Below are 27,506 nucleotides of genomic sequence, written 5' to 3' on the forward strand. Positions count from 1 at the left end.
TGAGCCAACACATGTAAATGACTGGACCACAAGAATAGTTAACTCATAAGCAAGCAGTTACGTATGCCTGCCTTCTGCGGCTGTGTATAGATTGATTGATGTGTGGGCATGAATGCAAGTACCTGTGAGTTCAGACCTTGCCTTTCTCCGCATGAGTAGGTAAGTATGAGCATTGTCTCACTGAAATCTGAAAACGGTCTTGACTCATGCAAATATTATCACATGATTCCTGAGTGCTTGCTAAGCAATTTCCTGCCAACTCCTAATTTGCAACCACCTCATTAGAGAAGGTTACAAGGCAGGCAACAACGAGGTGAGAAAACTTGTGCTAAAGGTAAGCGTAAAGAAACTTGTAAAAATCTTTCCTTCTTAATTTTGTAATAAATGTTAACCTTTGAAACAAGTCTTATTTTTGCATCCTAGCTTTCTCAAGGTCTTGTGATCCAGGTGGCACAAGGAAGATAAGTTTCTGTTTCAAGAGTTATTTCACCCCATCAGAGACCATGGTATAAGAAGAATGTGCAGTTCTTAGGTCATATGAGATGAGAGCTGTGCTTTATGAGATTTTGCTGGTAACCAGTAACTAAAGACCTCAAAAGCAACATGTTGTTTTTCTTGGACCATTGTGTATAATTTCCTCAGCTTCCAACTTTAGGAACTGCAAAAGCAGCCTGTGTTACACTGAACATCACCAGGCAAAACCAGCTATTAATCTGTATAGCCAGGGGCTAATAACTCCTCATTTGGAAAACTAAAAACAAAAGTGATAATCTGCTAAATAATGTGTTTGTCAGTGTTCTATCATAATGAAATACAGACTAGTCCTACAAAAATGCGTGTTCTTTCCTTGATGCTTTCAAAGGCCTTCCCAAATTGTCCAAAATCCTAGGCTGGGGTTCAATATCTCTTTGAGAAAAAATTTGGATGGGTTCCTCATGCTATGGACAGGTTAGGGGAGTATTGCCAGGGGTTTTGATCTTCTCCTGCACTCCAGTAGCTCTCCCAGAGTTCTTTTCTTCATAGTTTCACATCTTAGGAGCCACTTATTTAGCATTTGCTCTGCTGCCTGCATGTAGATTTCATTACTCCAGTGACTGCTATTAAATGGGCCGGGAGAGACAACAGTCCTCAGAGGGCAAGGAAGACCGGGTCGGCTCAACGGGATCCAGAACCATGGGGGCATGGCTGTAGTTATGGGAAAATCTCTCTGGTCTTATGAACTCCTTCACAAGCTGGATGAAATTCTTACCGAATGCCGGTATTTACGTGTGGTAAAGGTGACACTGCAGTAATGAACAGTATAAAGGTAAAACAACAGAAAAAGCTATATAAAGTAGGTAGCAGGGGGAGGAATGCTAAAGGTGAAATAGCTTCATCTGAAGTACACATACATTCTCATGAACCTCACTCTGCACCAATAATAATTTCCACTTATTCTGGAAATAACTGTATTTCACTTCAAAGGTGAATTTAACAAACACTACATAATTGGAGAAGCTAAACTTTTGGGAGTAGAAGGCAGTAAAGCAGAAGGTCACACAGTACCTTAGTCATCTTACAGCCACAGCTATCTACTGCATCTAAAAAAAGGTGGGTTGCAGGCCCTTTAATTTTGGGGAGCGTACCAGGAAGCTCACAGATGGACCTCAGAGTGCAAAAGAAGCACTTGCCTGAATTTCATAAAATGCAAGATATCTTGTAATCTGCTGCACTGAGCCAGAAATTATTACACACTGTCAGCAGTTCCCTCAGGACATTAGTAAGGGATTTCTCCATTAAAGGATTCAAAGAAGAGTTCACGCATCAGTGTAATTCTCAACGTGAATACGTTTTTTTTCACCTGACATTAAAAATACCTTTATCAAATAGTCCCTCGTGTATGGGCATAATACATCCATACTGTTATTTTGGGGATATAATATTTAATGGGAAAGTAATAAGTATATTGCATGAGCAGCTAAGAATTTTAAAAGGCGATTTCTGGTAGCAAACTCCTGTTAAACACAGTCTATTATCAGGAGCAAGCCCTTAGAAACAGCATTTAGTGGAGTGGTCCCTCACTGCCATGTAGGAATTTCAGAATCTTCCTTTTGCTTTCTTCTTCACATTTCCACCTTGGAAACGCCCTACCAGAAGCACGGCTAAGCTCTCTCCTAACTCGCTGTGCTGTTCACCACCTCTTGGGGATTGCTGCTGCATGACGGGTTGCACTTCTCTCTTTCCTAGAGCTTGAGGTGTTGCCCCTGTTGCGTTTCATCGGCCAGACCGGTCTAAGAGTATAACCCTCAAGTAACTCCATTGTCTTGTGGAGCTATTCCAGAGACAATAGCAATGGACAGCTGATATTAGTACAGCACCCTTCTTAGTGAGCACATATTTCTTTGATTTAGTATTTAATAATAATGTTGACTAGCAAGTAAAATGCTTGAGATAGGTTGAAATTTTGGTGTGCTAGTCAAAAAACAGATGTGCCAACTGAAACTCAGTGGGAAACCCATAAAGGTATTGTATTAGTGGCTTTAATTTTAAAAAGATTTTCAGCAGCACATGCATTTTCTAGGCATTTAAAAGACCTTATTCCCTGTTTCTGTCCTTTCTTCCTTGATGATATTGCAGAAAAGTTGTTTTCACTTATAAAATTAAAAATGAGAGATTTAAAAAGTTTTCAAATGTGTAATCACATATTTAGTCTGATCTTTATTACCATTATCTAGTTTCTGATTCCAGCACCTCTTGGGTTGTAACCTAACACGTTCAGAAATTGTGATACGTCATAGAAATACTATGGCATCCATTACAAATCACAGGTGTGAAGTCACAGACATTAACCAAAAAGAAATAAGAATCGCCACAGCAGTTAAGAAATTGCTCTCCTGCTGCTCCTTTCAGTAGTTAGTATACAACATAGCTTTTAACCGCAGGAGCTCTTAATCCAGTAATAATCTCAGCTAGTCCCATCTATTTCAAGGATCTCCGTAGATGCAGACAAATAAAAGAGAGAATCCCTTTTTACATTACAAGAAACACTCTACTCCCCTCATCTCCTTTTCTCTCTCAGGGGCTATCCTTCTCTTGGCTGTTATACACAAATGAGTCCTTCTATGTGTTTGCTATTTTTTTGTTGTATTTTTCAACTGAACAAATCACCTTGCAGTTAAAGCTGTTCCCTGTTCTCACTCAGACTCCACACTGTCATATGTCAGTGACACCCTCCGCTGATCAAGGGAATAAAGCCTGCAGGCTTCAGAACCAGGGGTTCTATAAAGTGCTCATCATCAGATCACATCTAAAGCTTCATTTTTTGTGATTAATTTCATGATGGCGCCGAAATTAACCCTTCAGCTGTTTAATTATTTGCATCCCCTTGCTCTGAATTCTTGTCAGCCTGTCGGTACCGAGAAATTGCCATGTAACAGACTGCAAATGCGGGCTTCTGCTAGGTTTTCTGCTTTCTTGGTATCTCCTTTGTGAAACATGAAGAAAGGGTATTGTCCTGATACTGAGAAGCAGGAGGAAGTTTCTTTTGGAAGGGGTGATCTATTTTAATGTTTTGGACTTCTGCATTTGTCACAGATGTTCACAGACTGGCAGTATTTAAAAAGAAACCACAAGACAAAATGTTTGTGCGAATTGTAAGTTAATAAGTACAGAAGTTTATGTTAAATACTAAATATGTGTATATAAACCAGGAAGGGATTACCCATAAATTATCACACTTTAAAGCAAAAATAAAGATGAAAATAGCACTTTAAAACTGTGTATATAATCATCCTCAACATTTTGAGGGTATTGCATTACATCCTTTTTCTATGCATATCTCTAGTTTTCATGGGGCAATACTCTTTCTCTCTCAAGTTTGTACAGCACCTCACATGAAAAAGTATAACAACAGGGTGATTTTCTCAAAAGCTGCTTGTATGGGTATGTGCAGATTTGCAATATCAGAGAACCACAAAACCACAAAGGGATTTAGAGCTATTTTTAATTTTAGAGGAAAGTCAGAGTTTAAAGCGTGATAAGGAAATTATATTCCTTCGCTTAAGGACAGGAGAGCTCTGGTCGCACTCCTGGCTTTCTGAGATGCTGAATACCAGCAGTTTCCAATTATGTTGGCTGCGCTGCTGGATGTTCTATGGTACTGAACACCACTTTTAAAAGGCTTAAACATTGATTAAGAAGACTAAATTTGCCTACCTATACTTGCAAATTTTTTTCCATACAGGTGCCTAAATCTGGACTCCCAAAGGAGAGGAGACAGTGTCTTCATCTGCCTTTAGGAATTTGCACTTTATATTCATTCTTTCTACCTCAGTATCCCCACCTGAAAACAAGGCTGGTAAGAAGTATTTTTATGACAAGGTAGGACTCATTAATTAGTGACCGCAAAGCACGTGGAACCACCGAGATGGGAAGGCCCTAGAAAAATATTTATTATTAGTGCAGTTTTATTACTTCAGATTTTGCAGGCCTTAGAATACTTTCTGAAGCCAGCAGCACTGTTGAATGGACTGGGCTGTATTTCTGTTTTAGGTCACAGTGGCGGTATATGGAAAGAACCATTCTGTACATATCAGAACCCCCTCTTTATATAAAAGATTCAACCAGCTTACTGAATGCCACAGTTTCAACAAAATATGAAAGAAAAATATAGAATAAGAGCTACCAAAGTAATAGAAGAGCAGGAAGCTTTAAACACGAAACAGGATTATTTTAGCACAAATGTATTCTGTTCAATTCCATTGAGTCAATCTTCCTGTTACACACAACCTACCAAAAAAACCCCAAAACTGTAGTAGACTTGCAAAGCTTCAGCGAGGTAAAGCTAGATCTTCAGTGAAGCCAGATGATAGCCATAGTCATAAATACTACTCTCATTTTCTGAACAGAAGAGAGACAGAGATAACCAAAACAAACTCGCTAACTGGTTCAAAGGGCTCTGGAGGCATATTCATCTTGCTTCTACAAGCAGAAGAGGGAAAGAAAATTCCCCTCATTTTCATAACTATTAGCTCAACAACAACCAAGCAAGAGAAAAAGAAATGAAGAATTCTATCACGTTACTCTTATTCAGTATCTCTGCTCTATGAAAAAAAAAGAAAGCAATAGAATAAATCAGAGATTTGTCTCTAATCACTATTCCTGTCCTAACAGAAGAGGGCCAGAACAATTAATAGAAAGGAACTCTCTTTAATTATCTCTCCTTTGCCTTTATTTACTCTCCTAAGAGCAGATCCACATAAAACTCCATCTCAGAAAAAAAGAAAGGGTAATGCACACATAAAGCACTGATCAATTATTAGTATTGTTAGTCAGTACACCCAATGGTTACACCTAAACTAGAAAACACTGTATGCAACAAAGATACACAAGTTTTTCAGTTTTGCAGGATGATAATGCTTAAGAGCTGAACAATCCTTGCATTGAATTCCACACTTGTTACATTTAGCTTTTGTCTGCTTTTGAAATTGTATATGAAATTCTATAAAAACCCTACCACTTTCTGGAGGAAAAAAGTATTTACACATGAAGAATGTTGTTTTGCCTGAGGAAATATTGTTGCAAAAGACATTAATTCGTGCAGTAATATGTATTAGGATCCTGTAATGATCTCTGTTTCATAAAAGGCTGAGATCTATGCTTTCTCATTTTGCCCTCCGTCTGGTGAGAATATCTGAAGTCTAAGTCTTCCTCAAGTCTGCCAGCTTTAGAACTTCAGAGCTCTTATCATCCTATCACACAGGAAGGAAATGACTAATTTTGTCTCAATAGCAAACCGACAGCAGATTGTGCTATCTTGAACATGCAACATCCAATCAGTTTTGGTTGTAGAACATATATTACCAATAATAAACAAAGAAAATGGAAAAATCCTGCTCTACAAATAGCTTAAACGATGACAACTCTGTCATTTTTCTATGTGTCACTATTTTCTACATACAGTGAAGATGCTTCAAGCTCCCTCAGTAACATACCGTCTAAGCGCTACTGATAGAGGAGCAAATTTAGAGGGTGGATTAATCTCACCAATTTGAATTAGGCGTCTAGTTTAACTTAGAAATCTAGTTCCTCTCTAGCGAATGGAAAATAGTCTGTTCAAAACTTCATTCCACCATTTTATACTTCCTCCTTCGAACGCCCTCTAAAGATTGCTTTCTTGTCGCGACTAGTTGCTTAGGTTCCCTCCAGGGTCAATGGGGAGAGGTTTGTCCCTTCAGATGGCAATGACTACACTGGTGATTAGATGGATATTATTCTGCTCTCCCATATTGTTTAAGAAGCTGATACCAGATTTCAGACACTGTTAGTACTACCATTATTAAATGATAATATATGTGAAAGTAAATGAGAAATGAGGTGAGCAATGAGAGATGGAGAAAAAAAACTGAAGAGGAGAGAGAAAGACGAGATTTGGGGATGAATAATGGTGAGGACAAGGGAAAAGGAGATATAAAAAGGGAACAAGAAAAGAAAAAGAAAGTTAGAGAAAGGGGAACTCAACAGAATGAAAGTGAGGAACAGAAGTGAGGTAGAGATGATAACAGGAAAGGCCTTAGTAAAGGCAAAGGGAAGGAATATGGAGTGTACATCAAATGAAGGGATAAATAGGGAAGGCCCTGCCACAGATCTTGACACATTAGAAATTAGTGTTAGTTCTGAGCATGCAAATCAGGATAATGGCACAATAATTTAAATAAATAATTTACCACAGGAATTTAGTGCATCGATGTTAAAGGATTTGCAAAGTAGCAGTGGAGAGCTGAAAGGCTGACATTTAATAAATGCTTTAATCTACACATCCCCCATCCTGTTATGCATGATGATGAGGAGGACAACAGAAATCACTGTGCTAACGTTGTACAAACACGTTCATCTATCTGGCCTTTTTTTCTTGAGTGTAGCATTAGCTACTGACATGAGCATTTCCCTCCAACTAATGTGTGCTAAAAGCCAAGATCTAAAAAAGAAGCTGTCATCCTCAGGCTGCCGAGGGCTCATGAGAGTGCTGGTCCAACAAATGCTTCAGAAGCCATTACTAGGTCCTAGGTTAATTTTTTCTTGAGACTGACTCACTCTGTTTTTACAATTGACAATGAGATTCTCACTAGCTTAGGAGGAGGAGGAGGCTCAACTGGGGGCAAGCGTATAGTACTGTGTGATTAGGAGTCATCTTAAATTAAAAATTCAAGTTGCCCAAACATGCAAATGGATTTGATGTTCCTAGGTTAGGTCCCACTAAATGTGCTCTCACATTACAAAACCCAGCACATTCTTCGGTACAGAGAGCCAGTGTTCATAAGGGGTTTGCATAGACTGAGCTATGTAAGAACCTGGTAAGGACAAAGATTCATTAGCTGACACACACATATGAAACTCGCATAACCCTTGCACAGATAGCCTGATTCTCATTGGTGTTACTAACACTTCAATTCTATTAATACAATGAGTCACATAAAACAGGAAAAGAGAAGGAAGTGTAGCTCTGCCATACAAAACTGCTATTTAGTCTGTTTATTTTAAAAATTTACACTTTCCACAAACTCTTATGTTACATGGGTTTGAAAAAATAACAAAAAAATTAAAAGAAGAAATCTTCCATGCAGTCAGATAACGATTCCTTGTAGGTGATACTCTCATCCCCAGACAGTCAAAGGATAATGCGGAACACATTAGATGGGAAGACTGCACTCTAGTTTAACAATCTCCAAATTCAGCAACAACTGACAGTAAATGCGTAGGCCATTCTGACAACAGAAAAGGTTACACTCCAACCTTGAATACTGTCAGATAATCTCACTGTAATTCACCACGGCCCAAGAAAGTTTGAAAATAATATTTCATATAGCAGGCTTTATAACATGACAGGAAAATAAGACAGAACCCTGTATTAAGAATCCTACAGTTAGTCAAAATACACAAAATACAAAGAATGAACAAATAAGAAGCCAACTCTCATAACCCTCGTATAAAGATCAACCTTCACAAACAATACTACTCCAAACACATGAAAAATAAGCCACATGCAAACTGTTTACTGCATTATAACAGCAGCATGCATTGATTGTGATGAGAATATGATTCAGTTAAATATCTTAAATGCACTATGCAAGGGTATAATAGCTCCCTACCTAGCTCTGTGAAGTCTTATCCATTCGTGTATAGCTCTTAATTGCTAACAATATATTCTGTTGGATCAAACACTGTCCAGTCTCCTAAGGGTGATGACTGTTGCGATTCACATATACATTTTGTTCATTTTATGTAAATGTGAAACTTCATGTAGATAGAACTGATATCTATACCTTACTCCATCTGTGATCTCTTTGTAACTATTACTTTAAAATAGACCCTAAGTTTAAAGAACAGACTGCTGCCTTGCACAGGCTGGCTTGACTGCAGCTTGAAGAATGACATACATGCCTCACATAACAAATACCTGTAGTCTTTCCACCTCAAAGTCACTAGAAGAAGGAAGCTTCACTCCTAGTCGCAGACTGCCATAGTCATCGATGTTCTGCTCATTGACAAAATCCTCTATCCTTGTAAGCTTGCTTAAAGCTGCGTGAACGTTTCAGCCAGCAGAGCACAAAACCCACAGAAGACAGCTGGATGCCATTTGACAAGAAAAAGCATACAATAGATCACAAGCAGCCTGGCCTAGGTAGGACAAAACCTCACCAGGAAATCAAAAGGAGCTCGCTATTTTACTGCTAGAAATTAGAATTCTCCTTTCACATGGAAATGGTTGTACTTGTTTTATGAATAGATTTTTCCCACTTATGCTTTCTGGTCACCTCCTCTTCTTCTTACTCTGCATCCTCTCTCTTCTTGTACCAGTGTCACAGGACTGTGTCGCATAGCTCCGGAAACATACACCCACCATCCTCTCTCTCAAACTTACTGTCTATATATAGTAGATAGAAAGGTGCTGGGGGCTGCCTTACTTCCCTTTTCTTCTGAACAGAGGTTGTGGGTAACTTTCAAATATGACACCATTGCAGAGGAAAGTCTTAGAGGAAGTGTTCTCATAGCCACAGAGAGCTGTGTGCTCTGAATGGAGCAGGAGAAACCTGAGGAGTAAGTACCTCAAACAGGTCCTCCTTTCCTGCAGATACTACAGCTGGGGTTCATTAACAATTCTATGTCACCAAAGAAGCCTCACTGTAAGGCCTGCAATTAAGAGCAGGAAAGCAACCTCTGGAAAACAGAGAGACAATTCACTTTCCATCCTGCAGGAGGGCTCCTTTAAGTCACTTCTGTAGCAATTTAAAGCAAAAATTGTCTGATTCTTTACTTCATGGGGCTGTACTTTATTTCTGTAAGCAGTAACCTCTCTATGACCTTGTCTTGCTGTCTTGGGGAAGAGATAATACCAAACACTTGGCGATTCTACATTTCCTACCTTCAAAGCATTGCAAGGAGGAATTAAGTATCTTCTGTTGCTTTCTTCATAATGAAGTCCGTTGCCTTGATGATATAGAATAAAATGCTGTAAAGCATCCATGTAGAAAACTTATCCCAGAAGAATTAACTAACCATTGGAAGAGACTAAACTCTGTTCTCATCAGGAAACTCTGGCCAGTTCAGTTCATGGTTAACGTGTATTTTTTTAAAAGACCAAAGAAGCAAAGTACTAAAATAGCAAGAAATCTGACCATCCGTCTTCACCTGAGTGTGGTTCTTGAGCATGAGTCAACATAAGAAGAAGTATGAGAATTTTATTGAATTCTCTGCTGACTGTGGAAATAAACATTTGTGAAAATAGCAACTGTAAAGTGATGCCAGAACTACGCTCCATCTGTGAGCATCCCAGTCTTTAAGCACGGGCAGCTGCTGCTGAAACAGCATCTACAAACAATGTTACAAAAGCAAGATTTGCAGGATTATATTCACCCAAATCCTGATCTTTAGGAGAAGATGTATAGCAGTACAAAGGGTGGTAAGGCATCACAACCAACTAAAAGTCAGTGGAAGTTTTGTTTTATTCTCCTAACTTACACCCTGAAGCATAACAATTCCTTATGTGCTATCCGCATTAACTGGACCTCATAGCATAAAGTATCACAAGCTAATAACAAAGGCATTTGCAGAATGTGCAGAAAAACATTTGTTTTAAATGCAGTATTGTATTTGTGTATGAAGTAAGGTTACATGTAATATGAGCACTAGCAAATGGCTCCCATGCACGAGGATTGATTTCCCCTATTTCTCATTCCTACTCAAGGGCACAACTCGTAATTAGGGTCAGATTTTCAAAGAGTGTAGGTGGCGTTTAGGCATCAAAATAAATGGCCAGATTTTTGCAAGACTTGCCTCAGAGTGAGGGGTAAGATAGCCTTATGAATCACAGAGCTGCTGAGTGTTAAGCGCTTTTAAAAATCAGGTCTTTCTTACACGCTTAAATTGAAGCTGAGCTCTTTCAAAAATCTGTTCTCAACTGGAGCATTCTTCAAATGCTACGCATTTGAAAAATGGGCCTTTAAAGCTTCGTGAGGTGCTAATTTTTACATGAATAGGAAACTGCTCTATATAGCACCTATAAATCTGTCTGGCAGCAGTATTTAAGTAGTTCTGATTCTCTAGTATTGTATAAACTCTCCAGTAGCAGACATTCCACCGCGAAGAGGGCAGACGCTGTGTGTCAGTGCTTACCTGTGTTAATTCTAACCCTTCTGAATCCAGGAAATAAACGTTTTCATAGAATCATAGAATGGTTTGGGTTGGAAGGGACCTTAAAGATCACCTCGTTCCAACCCCCCTGCCATGGGCAGGGACACCTTCCACTGGACCAGGTTGCTCAAAGCCCCATCCAACCTGGCCTTGAACACTTCCAGGAATGGGGCATCCACAACTTCTCTGGGCAACCTGTTTCAGTGCCTCACCACCCTCATAGTGAAGAATTTCTTCCTTGTATCTAATCTAAATCTATGCTCTTTCAGTTTAAAACCATTACCCCTTGTCCTATCGCTACATGCCCTTGTAAAAAGTCCCTCTCCAGCTTTCCTGTAGGCCCCCTTCGGGTACTGGAAGGCTGCTGTAAGGTCTCCCCAGAGCCTTCTCTTCTCCAGGCTGAACAACTCCAACTCTCTCAGCCTGTCTTCACAGGAGAGGTGCTCCAGCCTTCTGATCATCTTCGTGGCCCTCCTCTGGACTCGCTCCAACAGGTCCATTTTGCTAGCTAACAGGTGATGGTAAACACTGCTGATGCATCAATCTCTTTTCAGCATATTGTCTCCAACTACAATTGAGATTTGAAGAATTAGATGAAATTTTAAGCTTTGAACCCTCTGAGACATAATAAAAGAAGGATTCTTTCTACATGACTAACAATATTTCTTTCTATGAGGAACAAAAACAAAATTATTTTTCTTATGCTCAAAAATTAATACAGTGTAGAAACTATATGAGGTTTTAGATTAGACTCTCCTTCCATCATTATTTGCTCTATTTATCTTTTTTTTCAAAGCCGGTAAGTTCAGCCTTGCAGAATCTATACTGCTGACTCAGCTAACTGAGCCAAAACTCATAAAAATCTATTTAAAAAAGGTCCAATGATTTTATTCTCTAATCGTAAATATGAAATTTAATTAGCATCTCATTGCTAACAAAGTCACCACAGAAGACGAGACTGAGCAATTAGGCACAGGGATGGAACGTCAAGCGTAAAACAAAACAACTGCTATGCAGGAGCCAGTTTAACTCCTGCTTTCCTCCACTCAGGTTTCAGATTTTTTAAGAATTATGTGCTGTGTTCACAGGTCTCCTTCTTCGATGGCAAGGCCCTTCTATCTTCTATGGCAGTAATTACTCCAGCATGATATAGCATCATGTGAATTACAAAACAACAGCAGATAAGGTTCACTCTGGATTAGAAATGGAAGCAAGATAGAGCAAGTTGGATCTGAATTCAAAATCCTATTTCATCATAAGCTACCCAGGTCAGTGTTTCAAATCCTGTAAAAGCAATACACTCATCAACTGAGAAAAGAACTCATATTATTCTCCAGGGTACTGCAAACATCAGAAAGATTAAAGGAATTTTTTTAAAGGAAGTATATGGAGAATTTAAAAAGCCTCTTTAAAATAGGAAATATGTCCAGCCTTTTCATTATTAGCATTCCTAGAAGGTGTGCCCTAGGCTGACATCAGCACTGATGTTGGCATTACTGGGTGAAATTCTGTCTACTGTGAGCTACCTCTACCATCTTCTCTCCGGTGCTCAAGAGGACAGGAGCTCTTGATCTGTCTTTGCCCAGCCATGCCTGTGTGAGAGGGTTACATCAGTACATTTCCCCGCACAGCAACATGGATGGTTACCTGAGGTGAAGGCAGGGATGGGCGTTCTTCTACTGTTGCTCCACAAGGTGCCTCGGTGAGGGAGCACAAAATATAGAACATCGCAGAAGAGAGGACTCAGTGAGAAGTGGGCAAGTACCGTGGGAGAGCTCTGAAAGGGCTGGTGAACTACAGTAACCACAAAACTGTACTTTCTCCTTATACTCACACTGAAATTGTTCATAGCAAGTTAGTGTGGGAGGAGGTGTTTACAGGACCTGTCCTGAGAGCGAGTAATTATTAATAATTCCTGGATTGCTAGAAAAGCTTTTGGAGTAACTCTGTGTGGGCATGCCCCTTGGCTGCTCTCAATGACAACATTCTCTAGGGTAAAAAGGGCTTTATTAGTGCTGGTACTGGTTACTTATGGGTGGGCAACTTTTTAATTCTTGTGCACTCCCTGATGTGACTTGAAAGCTGGAAACTTCCAAGAACGTGGTCACAGCATTATAAAAGCTTACTGCTTGTCAACGTGACAAAACCAGATCTCCTTTATTATCAGTAATAGAAAGCAGAAGTTATACATCAAGCAATGTTCTATGCAGTAAGGTAGGAGCAATCTGGGGACAGTGAAGCTTTCTTGGATGCTGTCAGACTAATTTTCTCTTGACGATCTCATAATGCTTTAAAAGTACTGTTCAGTTTTCAGGGCAGCCGCCAATGAGTACAGCAGTATTTTCATACCAGTGGTAAGGATCAGCAGACAGAGTGGGGAAATGATACTCATGTATCCACACTGCCAAAACCAAGGGCACAGTCTACGGGTTCTGATGATCAGCTGTCCTGCTATACCTAGGGCATCTCCCTCCATCTCTCATCTGAAAGCCTCCTAGTAGAAGCGACAGTCTGCATTCTGATGAAAAGCAGCAAGAAGCCTCTTTAGGAACAGTTCATTTTCTAGACTCTGTCTTCACTTTCCTCCTTGCATACAGCAGGAAAAACGTTGGCTCTGAGAAAGTAAAAATACAGGAGAATCGTATACCTTATTTTGACATCCTGAGCATTTCTCTCCCCTAGAATTAGCCCTTTCTGTCCTGGTATCCCTGCCTGCTCTGTAGTGAGGAAGCTGTGAGAAGGAAGACTGGTATTTCACGTTTCTAGTATTCATGTTCTTTGTCTTTTAAAATGTATTTAATATATAAAAAATAATGGTAAAAATGGCAAAAAGAGCCCGATTTACCTATGTCCTGTTTTCAAAAGTGACAAAAATACACAGGAGCCTATGTTCTCATTAACAGATATGAGATTAAGGATTCAATTCTGACAACTTTTGGAATTTAACAACTTTTAGAAATTGTAAGACGTGTCCTTAGCCTAATCCTGGCTGCCCATCCCAGCTTCTCAATGGGGGGCGGTGGTCCAGCGGAAAAAAGTGATATTTTGAATGGTTAAGTTTCAGCTGGATCAGTTTCTTCACCCAGCTCACCACATTACTCTGTAAATGCTTGTGCCAACAGGGCACAAAAGGTAGTGCAAAAGCAGCAACAAGTGGCCAAAGCCAGCTCTTCAGCAGGGTTGCTGCTAGGTGCATAACCACAGTCTCAGAGGCTGAAGCTGTTCAGGCATCTGTGGAATGCTGTCGCACGTAACTCAATGAGTCAGCAGTTGCAATGAATCTGAATGAAGAGCAGAGATACTGCGACATTCAGGCAATACTTCCTAGTACTGTTCCACAAATTCAACAATTTTTGAATCACTAGGAAATAGAAGTCTTATTAGAAAAATAAAATTCAGCAAAGTTTTAAAATAAAATTTGGCAACGCTTTAATTGTAGTGATTTGAAATCTGACCTCAAAAAAGTAAAAAGAAACAAACAATGGCTGTTAAAACTAGAATTCTGCCTCTTGCTCTCCTTGATAATGTTTACTCAAAATGCAAGGCCAAAAATATCAAAAGTTGCTACTAATTTTTACTTTGCCCAACTTCATATATATCAGGGCAATTTTATATTGCTGTTACACTATCACTCACTTGGAATAGCAAACAGCCACAACGCAGAGATGTTATCGTCAAGATTGACTTGGGAAACACTGGACATTTTATTAGCAGTTGTGGTGATGAGGTGAATGGTAGAGTTGAGGTGAGCTGAGTGAGGACTACCAGCTTTCTTCAAACAACTGATACTGACAGTCCCTGGTATCTCCACTGGAGTGGTGATGTCAGTCTCTGTAAATCAGACTTATCCCAGTTCAAATTTCCGGGATAACTTTTTATGTTTCTTTCTAATATTTATGATGTCACTCACCCTAGCAAGGAAAAAAAAGAATTAAACTTTCTCACTCCACAGTTTGAGGATCTGAAATGGATAATTCTGGTAAAGCATATTTATAAAGCATAAAGCAAGTTTAAAGCAATAACCATATTCTTTTGGGTTCTTACATGCAAACTTTTAGCACTTAGCCAAAAATGTTGCCGTTCCTTTTCAGGACAGAATGGTCCAGCTGGTGGCTCATAAACCACATCCAACCATCAGAAGGCGTTTACTCAGTTCACTATGTTTTTCTCTGGAGGAAATAAGGATTGCTGGTTTGGGCAGCAGACAGCTGCACATCTCCTCTTGGGCTTGTGTAAGGCCAAATTCACGGCAGAACAAATTTCTGGTCCGAGACTAGAGTTCACTGCCTCCATGTGAGGGGAGGAGGAAGATGGGAAGTAACCCACTTCTAGACATGTAGAGCGTAATACAGAATGCCAGGATGTGGCATTGCACAGCCCACGGAGTCTGATGCTCTGATCTGACTCTTTACAGCAGCTCTACATGCAGGACCAGAGGAAGAATATTGGACCACGTTGTCTGAAACACAGCACAACAACTTGTCCTCCTACAGCCAGCTGTATGCGTTAAGCTTTCTCCACAAGAGAATGGAAAAGAAGTGGAAGAATCCATCAAATGAAAATATGACGTTGTCAGTGAGGTCTAGAAACCTTGCTAAAGCAAAATGGCCTATCTCTGCCTTCCCTCTGATTTTTTTTTTTTTTTCATTTGCTGTGCTTGATGCATCGCTTCATTTCCCTTAGGATCAGTCACAAACCAGAGGTGGCAGATACCCTCAGTTCTAAAGCATGCTGTATAGAGCGAAGTTTGTTACCTACAGCCAGCTGTATGCGTTAAGCTTTCTCCACAAGAGAATGGAAAAGAAGTGGAAGAATCCATCAAATGAAAATATGACGTTGTCAGTGAGGTCTAGAAACCTTGCTAAAGCAAAATGGCCTATCTCTGCCTTCCCTCTGATTTTTTTTTTTTTTCATTTGCTGTGCTTGATGCATCGCTTCATTTCCCTTAGGATCAGTCACAAACCAGAGGTGGCAGATACCCTCAGTTCTAAAGCATGCTGTATAGAGAGGAGTTTGTTAGTTATCTTCACTCACCTGATGAAACTACCGTATATGGGATGGTAATCAGAACCAGAGAGGAAGAGGAAAGGACATATTAAGACTAGCGAGGCAAGTCAGACAAACAGGTCAGACTGAAGGTAGAGAGGACCTGGGATGTCCTGTGAGGACCAAAATAACAGTAACAAACTACCCTCTGCCTTTTCTCAGGTTCTTTCCTCACAGTAGTTGAATGTTCAAATTATCTTTACTGTTCCAGTCCCTTTGTGCAGAGACTGTACTTAGATCTGTGCTGATGGCATTAGCTATTTAATAGGTTTGCATCCAATATTTCTAATACTATCCTGCTCAAATAGCTTTGGATTTATGCACTATTATCATATAATGATGCAATTGCAATGAGTTTGCATTTTTCTGCATTGCAGAAAGTGCTACAATGTATCAGGAGCTTGTCATTAAGTTCACAGCCTTCAAAGTGGCATTCAAATTCTGACCATTTCTGTCTCAGACCTAGCATTTTCCAATTGTTCGTTGCAGGTGAAAAAGTTCAGTCCTTCCTAATACCGTATTCTCACATGGCTTCTAAGGTAACTATCGAGCCAGACATTGCTCTCCCAGGTGTGCAGCCCTAGCCGCTCAGTGATTCAGTGAAGGTGTTGCTGTCAATAGCATTTAATCCAGCAAAACTGCCCGGATCCTGCTCTCACTATGGATATGGGCAAGTCACAGAAACACCATTCTGTATTGTAACACTCCATATGAAAATGCCCAAGTATCATTTTTCCTTCAGGCCACGGACTTGCAGATTAAAAAAAAACCTGATTCAGTGTTTCCAGCCTTACAGGAAATGTAATACTCCTTCACTTTTTTCTATCAACTAAAGCAGAAGAAAAACACATTCTTTTCTGTCCTAACACAAAAGTTTGTGTTATTAGCATTGATATCTTTCTTGGCATAAATTCCAAAAGTGAGAGCATAAAAGACAGAAGGAAATTAAACCTTCTACAATAAAACATGTTAGTCTTGGGTCTTCCTGAAAAATATGTAACTGGAAATACAGGAATATGTTACTGGAAGGATGAAACACACCGAAAATCTTCTTAAACAATTAAATATTGAGATTTATTCTGACTGGTTTTGGCAGGAACTGTGCAGGAAGACTAGCAATGTATTAGCAGGAGAAAATCAGCTCAGCAATAGTAAAGAATGTGGAAAAAGTTTATGGAATTTTATATTTTCAGCCAGTGCAAGTCATTAGTGAAATGAGTTTGATGATCTAACTATGTCATTATAAACTACTAAAACCATATGGAATGGCAACTACCTTGACGTGGTGCTCAGGGACATGGTTTAGTGTTGGACTTGGTAGTGTCAGGTTAACTTAGGTTAAGGGCCTTTTCCAACCTAAATGATTCTATGATTCAGAAAAAGTCAAGAAAGAGATGGAGGCAGCAGCTGCTGGATAGACACTGTGACTTGTTCTTGTGAAAGACTGGGATGCACCAGTAGACTTTGGAGAGGATCCATGCAAAATTGCAACGAGGGAGGAAACATTCTTTTAAACACAGACTTCATGCAACAGACCAGTTTGGTCAGTGAATGGTAAATGTCACTGGTATTTTAATTGAGATGTTAAAAGCCAAAAGCCTTCAAATGATCTTAGAAATGTAATAATCTTTCAGTTCATGATCAAGGAGAAAAGATTCAATCACCAGTTGCACTGTAGTTTGGAAATGAAGTGTATTTGGCGTAATCTTTAGAAAAAGAGTTGAAGCAACTTTTGGGTGTTTTCCCAGTTTGCTCAGGATTCAGAATTCACAGAGGGAAACATTTGAAAGGTTTCTTTATTGGTGTTCAAACCCTGGAGGAACTTACTTCTGTGCTCAAATATATTAAAAGTGTGTAACAACCTATTAAGCATACTCATACTGATTTCAAGTCTGGGCACAGCTAGATTAGAAATGTTTATACACATATAGAGCTGTAAAAAATGAAGTGGAAACAATCCATTAACTGCTAATGATAACCATATACGTACTGCTAGCATACAGCTTTTTCTGCATTCAAATGGAAAAAAATCCTTATCCCATTTTCCACAGAAACCCTATGTTAAATTTACTCTTCAGCACTTCAGTTACAACCTGAGGAAAATTTGCCAAAAAACAACCAGCGCCCAGGAGGCCAGTGGGAATCCTTTCATTGGTTACAATAAAGCTGTATTCCTCCCCTGAACTACAAAAAACGGCAGACTATCAGACTTGGGCAAATAACAAGTATCTTTGTGTAAGGCCAAACTGGCCTCAGGGACCAGAACAAACATATCCGTTAATACTACACAATGTTACTGTACACAGACAAATTCACTGAGGCAACAATTACTACAAATAATATCACATAAACAGCTGTATATACATTTATTCTTTTTACAAAACTAGAATGTTATAGCATTTCATTTGACATTTCTGATAGATTTCCAGTGAGATTTGACAAATTTCTCTTTCCTCTTGAGCTGCTAAACAGATTCACTGGAGTAGACAGCATTAGAAAGTAATGTCCCATCCAGCACTGAAGATAAAATAGGTTTTGCGGGACTAACATAACAAGAATATTCTCTCCACTACATGTTCAGCAGTGATAGCAGACAATGCACAACACGTTGCCAACTTTTGGTGCTATTAGTAATGTAATTTTGTGAGCTGTGAAAAAACCCCCTGTGTGTTTGCCTTTTGTATAAAAAAGTACAACGGCCTTACCTGCTGGTAAAATGTTAAATGCACCCCCTGTAGATCATTAAGCATGTGCATCCATGGTACTCACAAACTATCACCATTCCTAGAGCCCAAATATTTGGCAGAAGATTATGAAGGAAGAGAGGTGTTCAAAATCAAAGTGCAGAAAAGACCTTTATGTTTAACTAAAGTCAGCGTGAAAACCTCCAGCCAAGGAGTAATCCACTGCCCACAGCTGGGACACACCTTGATGGGGTATATGGCAGATCTGCCGTTTTGTCAAATTGCACTTTAAACAGACTGGCACTGTATTCTCCCCTTGCCTGAGAGAAACAGAAGTGAGAGGGTACTATAGGGAGAGAATACTGACTATAGAAGTAGAGAGAAAGAAGCTTTTATCACTTGTTGGATGTGTGCCACAGAGACCAATTATATACATTTGACAGCAACCATTATAATTCCAGAGTCCTTGAACAAATCACAAGCAGAAAGGTTACCTTCCTGAAAATGTTCATTGCCATTAAATAACTGACCCAGACTAGAGGGTGAAGGCAGCACTTAAGAGAGAGTTCGGGGGAAGGGAGGAGGTGGAGCATCTTACTACTTGTACACCTGAGAAAACCCCATCATTTGTTCTGAAAAAGGAATTGCAGATTCACTGCAGATACTGTATTCTCAGCAAAGCGGACAGTGTTCTGAGAATGCAAATCCTACAGACAGCAGTAACAAAACAGCCAAGACAAAAATAATTTCTCGCTGATATCCGTGGCAAAACTTGACTAAACTTGGTGAGGTTTATGGTTTTACCCTCCAGGCTGAAAGTCACAAGACCTGGTCCTATATTCTTTGTTCTTTTAAGTTTAGATCACTATGGAGGCTACTTACAAAGAAAGCTGCCATAGGCCAAATTCCACCATCAGTTACACAACCTTAATGACCACATCTAAGCGAAACATTCGTATTTCATGAAACATGCGTTTCAATATTAAAGAGAGAGTTGAGGCACCTGCTAAAAAGTGGGTAGCTTGTTCTCTCTCAATAATATAGGCATAATATTGGGAGAAATAAGGATCTCTATAAATTTCATCCTCTGTGAGCAATCATTCCATATATCTGATCAAAAAATTCACCAAGCAACAAGTATATAAACCAAGGTAATTTACTATGTCGCTTTCAGATTTCTTCAGCATATCCCAGTTATTTGGGATGCATCCTTCTAGAGAAGGTTCAAATTGCCTTTAATTTTAACAGATACATGCAGTCAGATGGTTCTGTTTTCACCCATGTTGAAAGTTTATTTTTCTCTTAATTCGGAGTTAAATCTAACTGGAAGTAACTATTCGCATAAGAACAGGGAGTCAAACATGTGGTTTTGAATTTCTGTTCTGGGGTTGGCCCTCTCAATATAGCAATTTGCTGGGTAGGATGGAAAGTTTCAAGGCTCTTTCCAGCTGAAATTTCTCCTCTGCCAGACACATGGCTCAAGAAACTAGACACACACACAAATTTCTGGCTCCAGGTCCCCTTGCCACTGTCGCAACCCAACTTTGCCAATGCCCGTTTTTAACTCAACCTACAGCACAGTACCACGATGAAAAAGAAAGAGGAGGGAGGGAGAGAGAGAGAAAGAAAAGATGTTGCCTCAGCCAATTTATTTCTGGGAGACATCAAGGTCTTACAAAAAGAACCAGTAATGGGGGCACAGAATACTGAAAAAACAAAGCACAGAATCATCATACAAGTTTTGCAGAATGACTAAAAGGAACACAAGTACTTTTCACATCACAAGATGAGTTGTAACAGAGTAAGAAAGAGTCATAGTAGACCTGTATGTATAAAATGAACATCTCTCATTTTATTGTTCTAGGCTTGTGGACTTCTCAAAGATCCAAAAGACAAAGATATTTTAATGTACCTGCTTCTGTATTCAGAAGAGAATGCTCACAGCTCGAAGGCCACAGTTTGCTAGCTCTGAATCAGAAAAGATATATTATAATTGCAAACATAAAATTTAAGCTCCTTTCACTCATAAGGAGATGGACAATTTGAGAGAGCAGGACAGATCACTAAGAGAATTCTCCCACATAATAATTCTCTTATTAATTCAGCCGAGTTTAATAAGTGATCCTTATTCAGTCCCCAAAAGCCCACATCAGAACATCCCTAGAAATAAATCTTCAGTCTCAATAGTCCTCCTTAAGAAGGTGAGGCTAAAAGGCTTCATCAAAGAAATGTACTTATTTGTCGTATCTGGTTCAAAGCTTACAAACTTAAACAAGGAATAATACCAGATATTGTCCTTGGATGCAGTTTTTAGCCATGCCTGATCTTGGTGACTCACCAATATATCTGGTATAAAAGAAATGAGCTGTTTCCAGATCCTAGGAGCAAAGTTACTCCCACTACAGCATTAGAGTTGAGAACCTCTCCCTCTGAGATGTGAAATCCCATAGGAATGAACAGGACAAAAACTACGCCAGTGTCAGACCAGAAGGTCTGCTGTGGGGCAGGAAGTTTAAAACTTTATTAATTTTAGTAAAAAGGCTTATGATCAACTAGAACTATTTTTACAGTTTGCCAAAGACATTTTGGATTGTGCTCTCCCATTTTTTCATCTACTTTTCAGTCCCATCACTAAGCTCTTGCTCTGCTGCTGCCTGCATATTCTGCAAAGGAAAGAGGAGCTGAGAGACTGCAATACTTCCTCCAGTTCCACTACAGGTACGCAGCGGGCATACTAAGACAGCACAGAGTAAGGCCATCTGCATCAGTAGTTCCTCCCAATATGAATGCAACATCAAGATAAAAAACAGATAGAGAAACCTGGTGGAGAGTTGTGGTAAGGACTTAGGAAGGAGTGGGATGATAGAAAGAGGAGGGATAGAATACACAAAGTCAGGGCAGGCTGTGTTTGTGAGTGGAGAGGAAGCTATGGTGTGTTATAGGTGTTAGAAAATTCTGTGAGACAGAAAGAAACAGAGACAGGATGACAGTGGTTATTCGTTGTGAATGACTAAATATGAGTCTGAGAATTGGAAGGAAGCTGTGCAAGTATAAGTCTTGTATTTGGGGATGCATCCCCAAAACTGTAAATATGCAAATCCTGCATAGGTACGTGAAAGGGGCAGACAGGAAAGCAGCATGTGTGTGCAAGGACAATCCAGTGGAGAGGCAACACCACTGTGTGTGCAAAATGAACTTTGCAGGGCAGCAATGTATGCTGTGTACATGAGAAAGCAGACGGAGCAGGAAGTAGGAGTGCGTATAAGAAGCTAGAGGAGCAATGGGAAAGGGGAACACAAGACAGAAGGAACTGACAGAGGGGAAGGAGAGAAAGATTAAGAACATGGGGGAGGATGTACAGTCTATTGCACAGGCAAGAAAGAGAAGGCGGAGGGAAGGAAAGGAACGAACAAGGGGAACATTTGTCACACAGAAAATATGCTTGGTGAAAAACAGACATAAAAAGATGGTGAAAAAGATAGTTAAAGATACATTAGGGTTGCAAAAAGAATAAAAGAAGTGAGAAGAACAAATTAAAAGATTAAAAAAACAAAGAAGAAAGATCTTATTAGTTAACAGAAAGCATAACCCCCCAGTGAAGTGATTTAAAGAAAAGCCTAGGCCACAACACACTATGGATAGAACCAGAAATTCCCTGGAGACTAGTGCTGATGATCAGTCCTTTCATGTCCCCTCTCTAGATCTCTGCTTCAACTCTCCTTCCCAGTGCACACCTTCTTTAAGAACACGTTTGCACCTCCAGCTACAGCCTGTTTACCTCTGAGCCCTGAGCTCCAAGTATCGGTGCATGCAAAGTACGAGACCTGTTGAGGGCAATGAAGGCACAAATGCAATCATTTTCAAAGAAACATACTCTTGAAAATGAACACAAAAAAGGTGAAAGCTGAAAGTGGAACTTGTAGTGATTCGAGTCAAGTGCTGTCCCAGCCAGCAGTGAAGTGGAGCTGACCTGACAGCTGCTTTCCTTACCTTGGGTGCTCATGAGTGACCGGGCTGTCTTGCTGCAGCTGCTGCAGGCTGAAACTCTCTATGTCGCCTCCATGCAATTGTCAGTGTCTCTCCAGGAGTCTTGGGGAGGTTGTTTGTGCTCTGCAGCTGTTGAAAAGTAAAGGAAACACAAGGAGCAAAACACCCCCTGGCCCCTAAAGTGCCAAAAGTTTAGGGAGAATCAGGAATGAAGGAAGCAAGTGCACTGGTGTCAGAATGAGCAAAGAGCGACACAAAGTAAGAAAAAGTGTGTCAGAGGCTGGGAGGGGCGGAGAAGGAAAATGCAAAGATCTGACAGGAAACCAGACTATAAATCTGCTTAGGGTTTAAAAAAAACACATTTCTGCTCCCCAGCGCTACAGCCTGTTTGCAAATGACTCTGCATGCAGGTGACAGCAGAGCCCTGAAGTACCACTGTAAGCAAATAAAGAGGCACTTTTGCCCCTTCCCCAGGAACAACAGTGGGCAGAGTCGGCAGCAGCACAAACGACTGGCTCAGACAGAAAACGTAGGCTGTCTCCACGGCCTCACTTCTAGTTCTCCAGACTTTTAGTGCATGTTTCCCTCAGGCAAAAGGGGACATGCTGAATGCCAGCCTTACTGGTGCTGTGCCTCTCTGACCACAAAGCAGCAGCCCTTGCTTCTCCGTGCACATGCTGGCTAGAAAGCAAGCAGGAAAGAAAAAAGAAAGCCCTCCACAGGCTAGAAAGCAAGCAGGAAAGAAAAAAGAAAGAAAGGACTGGACTGAACAAAACAGAGTTTCAAAAACAACAGTTCCAGGCAGAAGGAGTTCTGGGTTTTCCCAAGGTTACAAAGGCTTTTCAAGAAAGCATCTATTTTATTAATAGCTACTTTTGCTAAAAAGGTAGTCAACAAGCTTTACTTTAAGCAAGCATTAGATTATTTTACAGTTGAATGATACTTTAAACAATGTATTTTCCAAAGGGAGTGTCTGCTGACATAAAGAAGCTGCAGTACCTTGTATTGCTTTAATGCTGGACTCCAGGCTTAAGGTCACACATGCAAATCCAACCATTGCTGGGTCTCACCGAGGACATTTACCTGCTAGGCTGCAACTAAGAGCCTCCCTCCACAGGCAAGCCAACGAGAGCAAAGTCAGTCAGTCCTTTCCCCTACTGTTCTCCCAGTCCTGCTGGACCAGGAGGCACCACCATCGCTAGAAAGGTCCTTCAGTGCTGCTGCCATCTTGCACAGGGATCCTCAGCCCGAATCACTTGCACGATGTTGTGCTGGTTCTCGATCTGCTATTGCCTATTCGACCTCCAGGGGGAAAACAAGGCGCAGATACTGCTCTACTCCCAGTAGCTCCCTAGGCTTTACCCTTTGCACTGGGTAGATGCACAGATGAAGCCTCACTGGAGTCAGCAATAGGCCCTGAACATGGGAGAATCGGGGTAAAGACCCCTTGAAGGAAGAATCACATGTGGGTAATAGGAGTGAGGGTATGCGAGGGAGACTGTGGCTAGAAGAAAGCAACTATGTGTATATGCGCATGGGTATGTTTTTATCTCATGAGAGAAACTAACAGAAAGAAAAGCAGAAACACTAGGAATAATAAGCATAGGTGACCAATGATAGGTAATTTAGGAATGTGGGAAGGGAAAAAGCATGATGATAGTAATGGAGTGAGAGAATGAGAAAGGCAAAAATAGTTGTTAGAGAATAAAGGAAAATACAACGAATGGAAAGTAAGTATAAAAGTACAGTGGAAAAACTATCAAAGGATAGAGCAGCGTCAAAGGATAGAGCAGCGTCAAAGACAACAGAATGGAGGAAGTCAGATGATAAAGTGAAAAGAAGAAATGTAAGGGAGAAAATATATGGCTGAAAGTGTCGTTACAATAACACTCAAAAGTGTTCTTACCAAACTGAAGACCTGAACCCCATGAAAATGATGAGGGAGCAGAATATATTCCAGCAAAACGTGTGGGGCAGCTCTGCTCTAATTCTCCTTTATCATTCCTGTAATTTCACATTTGCACCTGTACCTGGGCTGGCGAGGGCCCAAGTTTAGCCATAAGGACGATATTGGACAGGATTCCAGTTCTCTAAATCAAGAGCTCAAATATTAAGGAAGGCAGGAATTTCTCTCTCCCACTGAGCAACAGCAGAACATGCTACACCCCTATCGTTTTTTTTCCAGTGAGGACTATACTGTTATGTGCTACTTATATTCTTGTGCAACTTTACCAAAATTCACCTTTGAACAAACTTGCAAGCTGCATGTGACAAGGTGCAAGAAAGCTTCCTGCTTTGAGCAGCCAAAAATCTATCCCTGTGACAACTGCATGGGTGAGGTTCTGCAGTTTCTGACTGGGAGAAAGCCAGGGATACTTTGGAGAAAAACCATGAAATATAGCTATATGAATTGTGGCCTACAATTATTCCATCAAAACCGATATAAGTTATTTCTGAGCCAAGCTTTCTACTGCTTTCACAGAGGAAGCTGATTTGTGCATGCTGTTGCATGCATACATTGAGGAACCATTTTAAGCACAACCAGAGAAATTAACTCTGCAGGCAGGAGGCTTTGTGGCTTCACTTCAGTTTAAAAACCATAGATCTTCCACACGTGGTTCCTAACGTGAAAGGAAAAACATGCTAGAAATTCAAGTCAAAACTCACCAAGTCTCGTTACAGCTTTCTCCTTCTGTCCTTGATTTCTTCAGCAAATAGGATATCAGACAGTGGACTAAAAAACTGCCCTCCAGAGTCAAGCAAGGCATTAGATGTCATTTGTTCCTGTTTCTGCTTTTGTTTTGCTTAATGCTGTAGATTACAAACAGCTTTCTAAAAGTACAACTGTTTTAGAGAAGATCCCACATTTCCCTGGGCCTAAAGCGACGCCCTAAAGATGAAGCAATTATCCAGTGGAGCCTGAGCAGCTCTAAGGAATCTACCACTGAAACTCAAAGGACCTAAAATTCTCCTAATCATAAAGACATTACTGGCAAACTGAGATTAGCTGAGTGGGATCCAGTCATCAATCACAAAGTCACATGTAACTATCAACTTTCTTTTATAAGAATTTACAATCTTAATTCCAGTTTTCAGTTTTAAAAAATTCTCTCAAGCTATAAAAATGTTACGGTTGAGGTTACAGTTCCTTGAGGCTGGTAGACTGATGTGTTTCGCACAATGTAAGTGTAGAAAATAATTATGTTCTGTTAGGCAACTAGAAAACTCAAGAAAATCCAGATGTTCCACCTAAAATACAGGTATGTGGCAAAAAGCTGCAGAATTTGAATCAGGGGGGTTTCCTGATCCCAATGCAGGGTCTAGAAACCTTGACTGGTAGAGTTACATATCTATTAGAGAGCAGCAGCAATGGAGACATATATACAAAGTTGAAAACTGGAGACATCTAAAATAAGCACTGGAAACAAGGTATTGAGAAAAAGTCCAAAAAGAGTTTTCCTAAGCAGTCTGGCTCAAAAAAAAGAACACTTGGCAGTTTGATTAAACTGTCTTTCGTTATTTTTGACCCATTTCACCCAGGGAGGCAGGAAATTTTCCTTCTTTTTTTTTTTTTTTTGTAAGAAAACCAAATTGCCTCAAACAGATGCCTGGCTCTGTCATCTACTTCTTTTCTGTAACCAAAAAGATCCACTGGAACTTTCAGTTTAGCTAGCTGCCCAGTTAAGGGGTAACAATACTTTTTTAAAATAATTTTTTTTTTTTTAATTATGGCTTCTCAGTCTTTTTTCACGAAACCTGATACAGGAAACAATAAATTGCACCTCTGCCTGCAGAGAAACTGCCCTCACATTAAAGTCATCTGGCAGGACTCACCTGGTATGTTTGCTGTCTCTGTCTTCCAGAGAGACTTCAGAAAAGGAGTGTGTATTTAGTTCCTTCCAATTGCTCTAATTCTGCATGATCTGAGCCCTGATGGTAAAACCTGAATAGCAGGTGCATCTTAAGCCCTTTGATGGTGCTGTACCTTCCCTTCCTCCAGGCTTTTACTTTGGGATCCCTGCCTAAAAAGCCAGCAAAATTTCAAGGTTATTCTATTATTCTATTAGGGTGATCAAACAGTGGAGAAGACTTGGCATCTTAGAAATTCCTCCACATTGTTGCTGGCCTCCTAAGTATTTTGCTCTAAGTACAGTGACTTTCATACCATAACATTGTTATTGGGGTCTACAGGGAAAGCTTCTCTTTCTGTCTGTCCCACAGGAATTACGTAAAATCTGTTTATCCAGTGGTAGGTTCTCCTTGTACACCATGACTTCCTATAGAATGCCTTTTTACAGAGTTGCTTCATCACCACTCGGGAGGGCAGGCCATAACTCAGAAATGAAGCTGCTAAGTAGCTTTAAATAGTTGCAGACTAAAGAGCTGGAAAAAAACATCAGCATTTGGAAGCAGAGAAACACTAAACTGTCCAGCTCTTAATCTGCTGTTCCTTTTCTTCTATTCCCTTCTTCTCCCGAGAGAGCCATCCCAGCCCATGAGGAGACTGCCCTTGACTCCTTATCAGTGTGACAGTCCTGAAAATCCCTGGATACCAGAAAGGCATTTCACAAACCAGTGATTTGAGAATTAATATATTGCATTTCTCCTGCATGCCTGAGCACAGTAGCATTGTATATGTTGTTAACACAACCCCTCCAACTCTTGACCAAAAGAAACAGAAGTATTAAATATTTTCCACATCTTACATATTTTATATTATCAGGCTTGCTCAGCTATCCTTAGAGACTATCATTCTTACTTAGAGATGCTTATGATTTATCATTTTTCTCTGGAGATCTGAGTTCCAGAACAGAAGTATTTCCCTATTCAATTCACCAGCCTGTGGATAAGCAGCTGTTAGTGTTCATCTGCCTTTTCTAGGCATTAACATCAAAAATGCCCCTTGATCTTAAAAAGCGACACACGGCAGGGTTTCTTTAACACCTTTGGGGGTAATGGTTTAAATCCAGTAGGAAAATGTTCTCATCTTTAGGTTTATGATACACATTTAAACAGTGTTTCAATTGCCTGAACTATGAAATAAGATGACAGCCAAACATATATCAGTGGGGAACAGATAGTATAAAATTCTCTCTTTCATTTGTCAGTGTTGGGGCTTAT

At 40.1% G+C, this 27,506-nt stretch overlaps 1 protein-coding gene across 1 annotated transcript in view; it reads right to left on the reverse strand.

Moving 5' to 3' along the window:
• CARD11 (caspase recruitment domain family, member 11) overlaps nucleotides 1–22,657 on the reverse strand; it is a 47,734-nt gene extending 25,077 nt beyond the window's left edge. The window contains exon 1 of the mRNA XM_009320032.1: nucleotides 22,389–22,657. Coding sequence (XP_009318307.1) covers nucleotides 22,389–22,401 — 13 coding nt within the window. The 5' untranslated portion in view covers nucleotides 22,402–22,657. The remainder of the gene's footprint in view (nucleotides 1–22,388) is intronic.
• Between the last annotated feature and the right edge of the window lie 4,849 nt (nucleotides 22,658–27,506).

Source organism: Pygoscelis adeliae, unplaced genomic scaffold (assembly GCF_000699105.1).
Source record: "Pygoscelis adeliae isolate BGI_AS28 unplaced genomic scaffold, ASM69910v1 Scaffold242, whole genome shotgun sequence".
Taxonomy (NCBI): Eukaryota; Metazoa; Chordata; class Aves; order Sphenisciformes; family Spheniscidae; genus Pygoscelis; species Pygoscelis adeliae.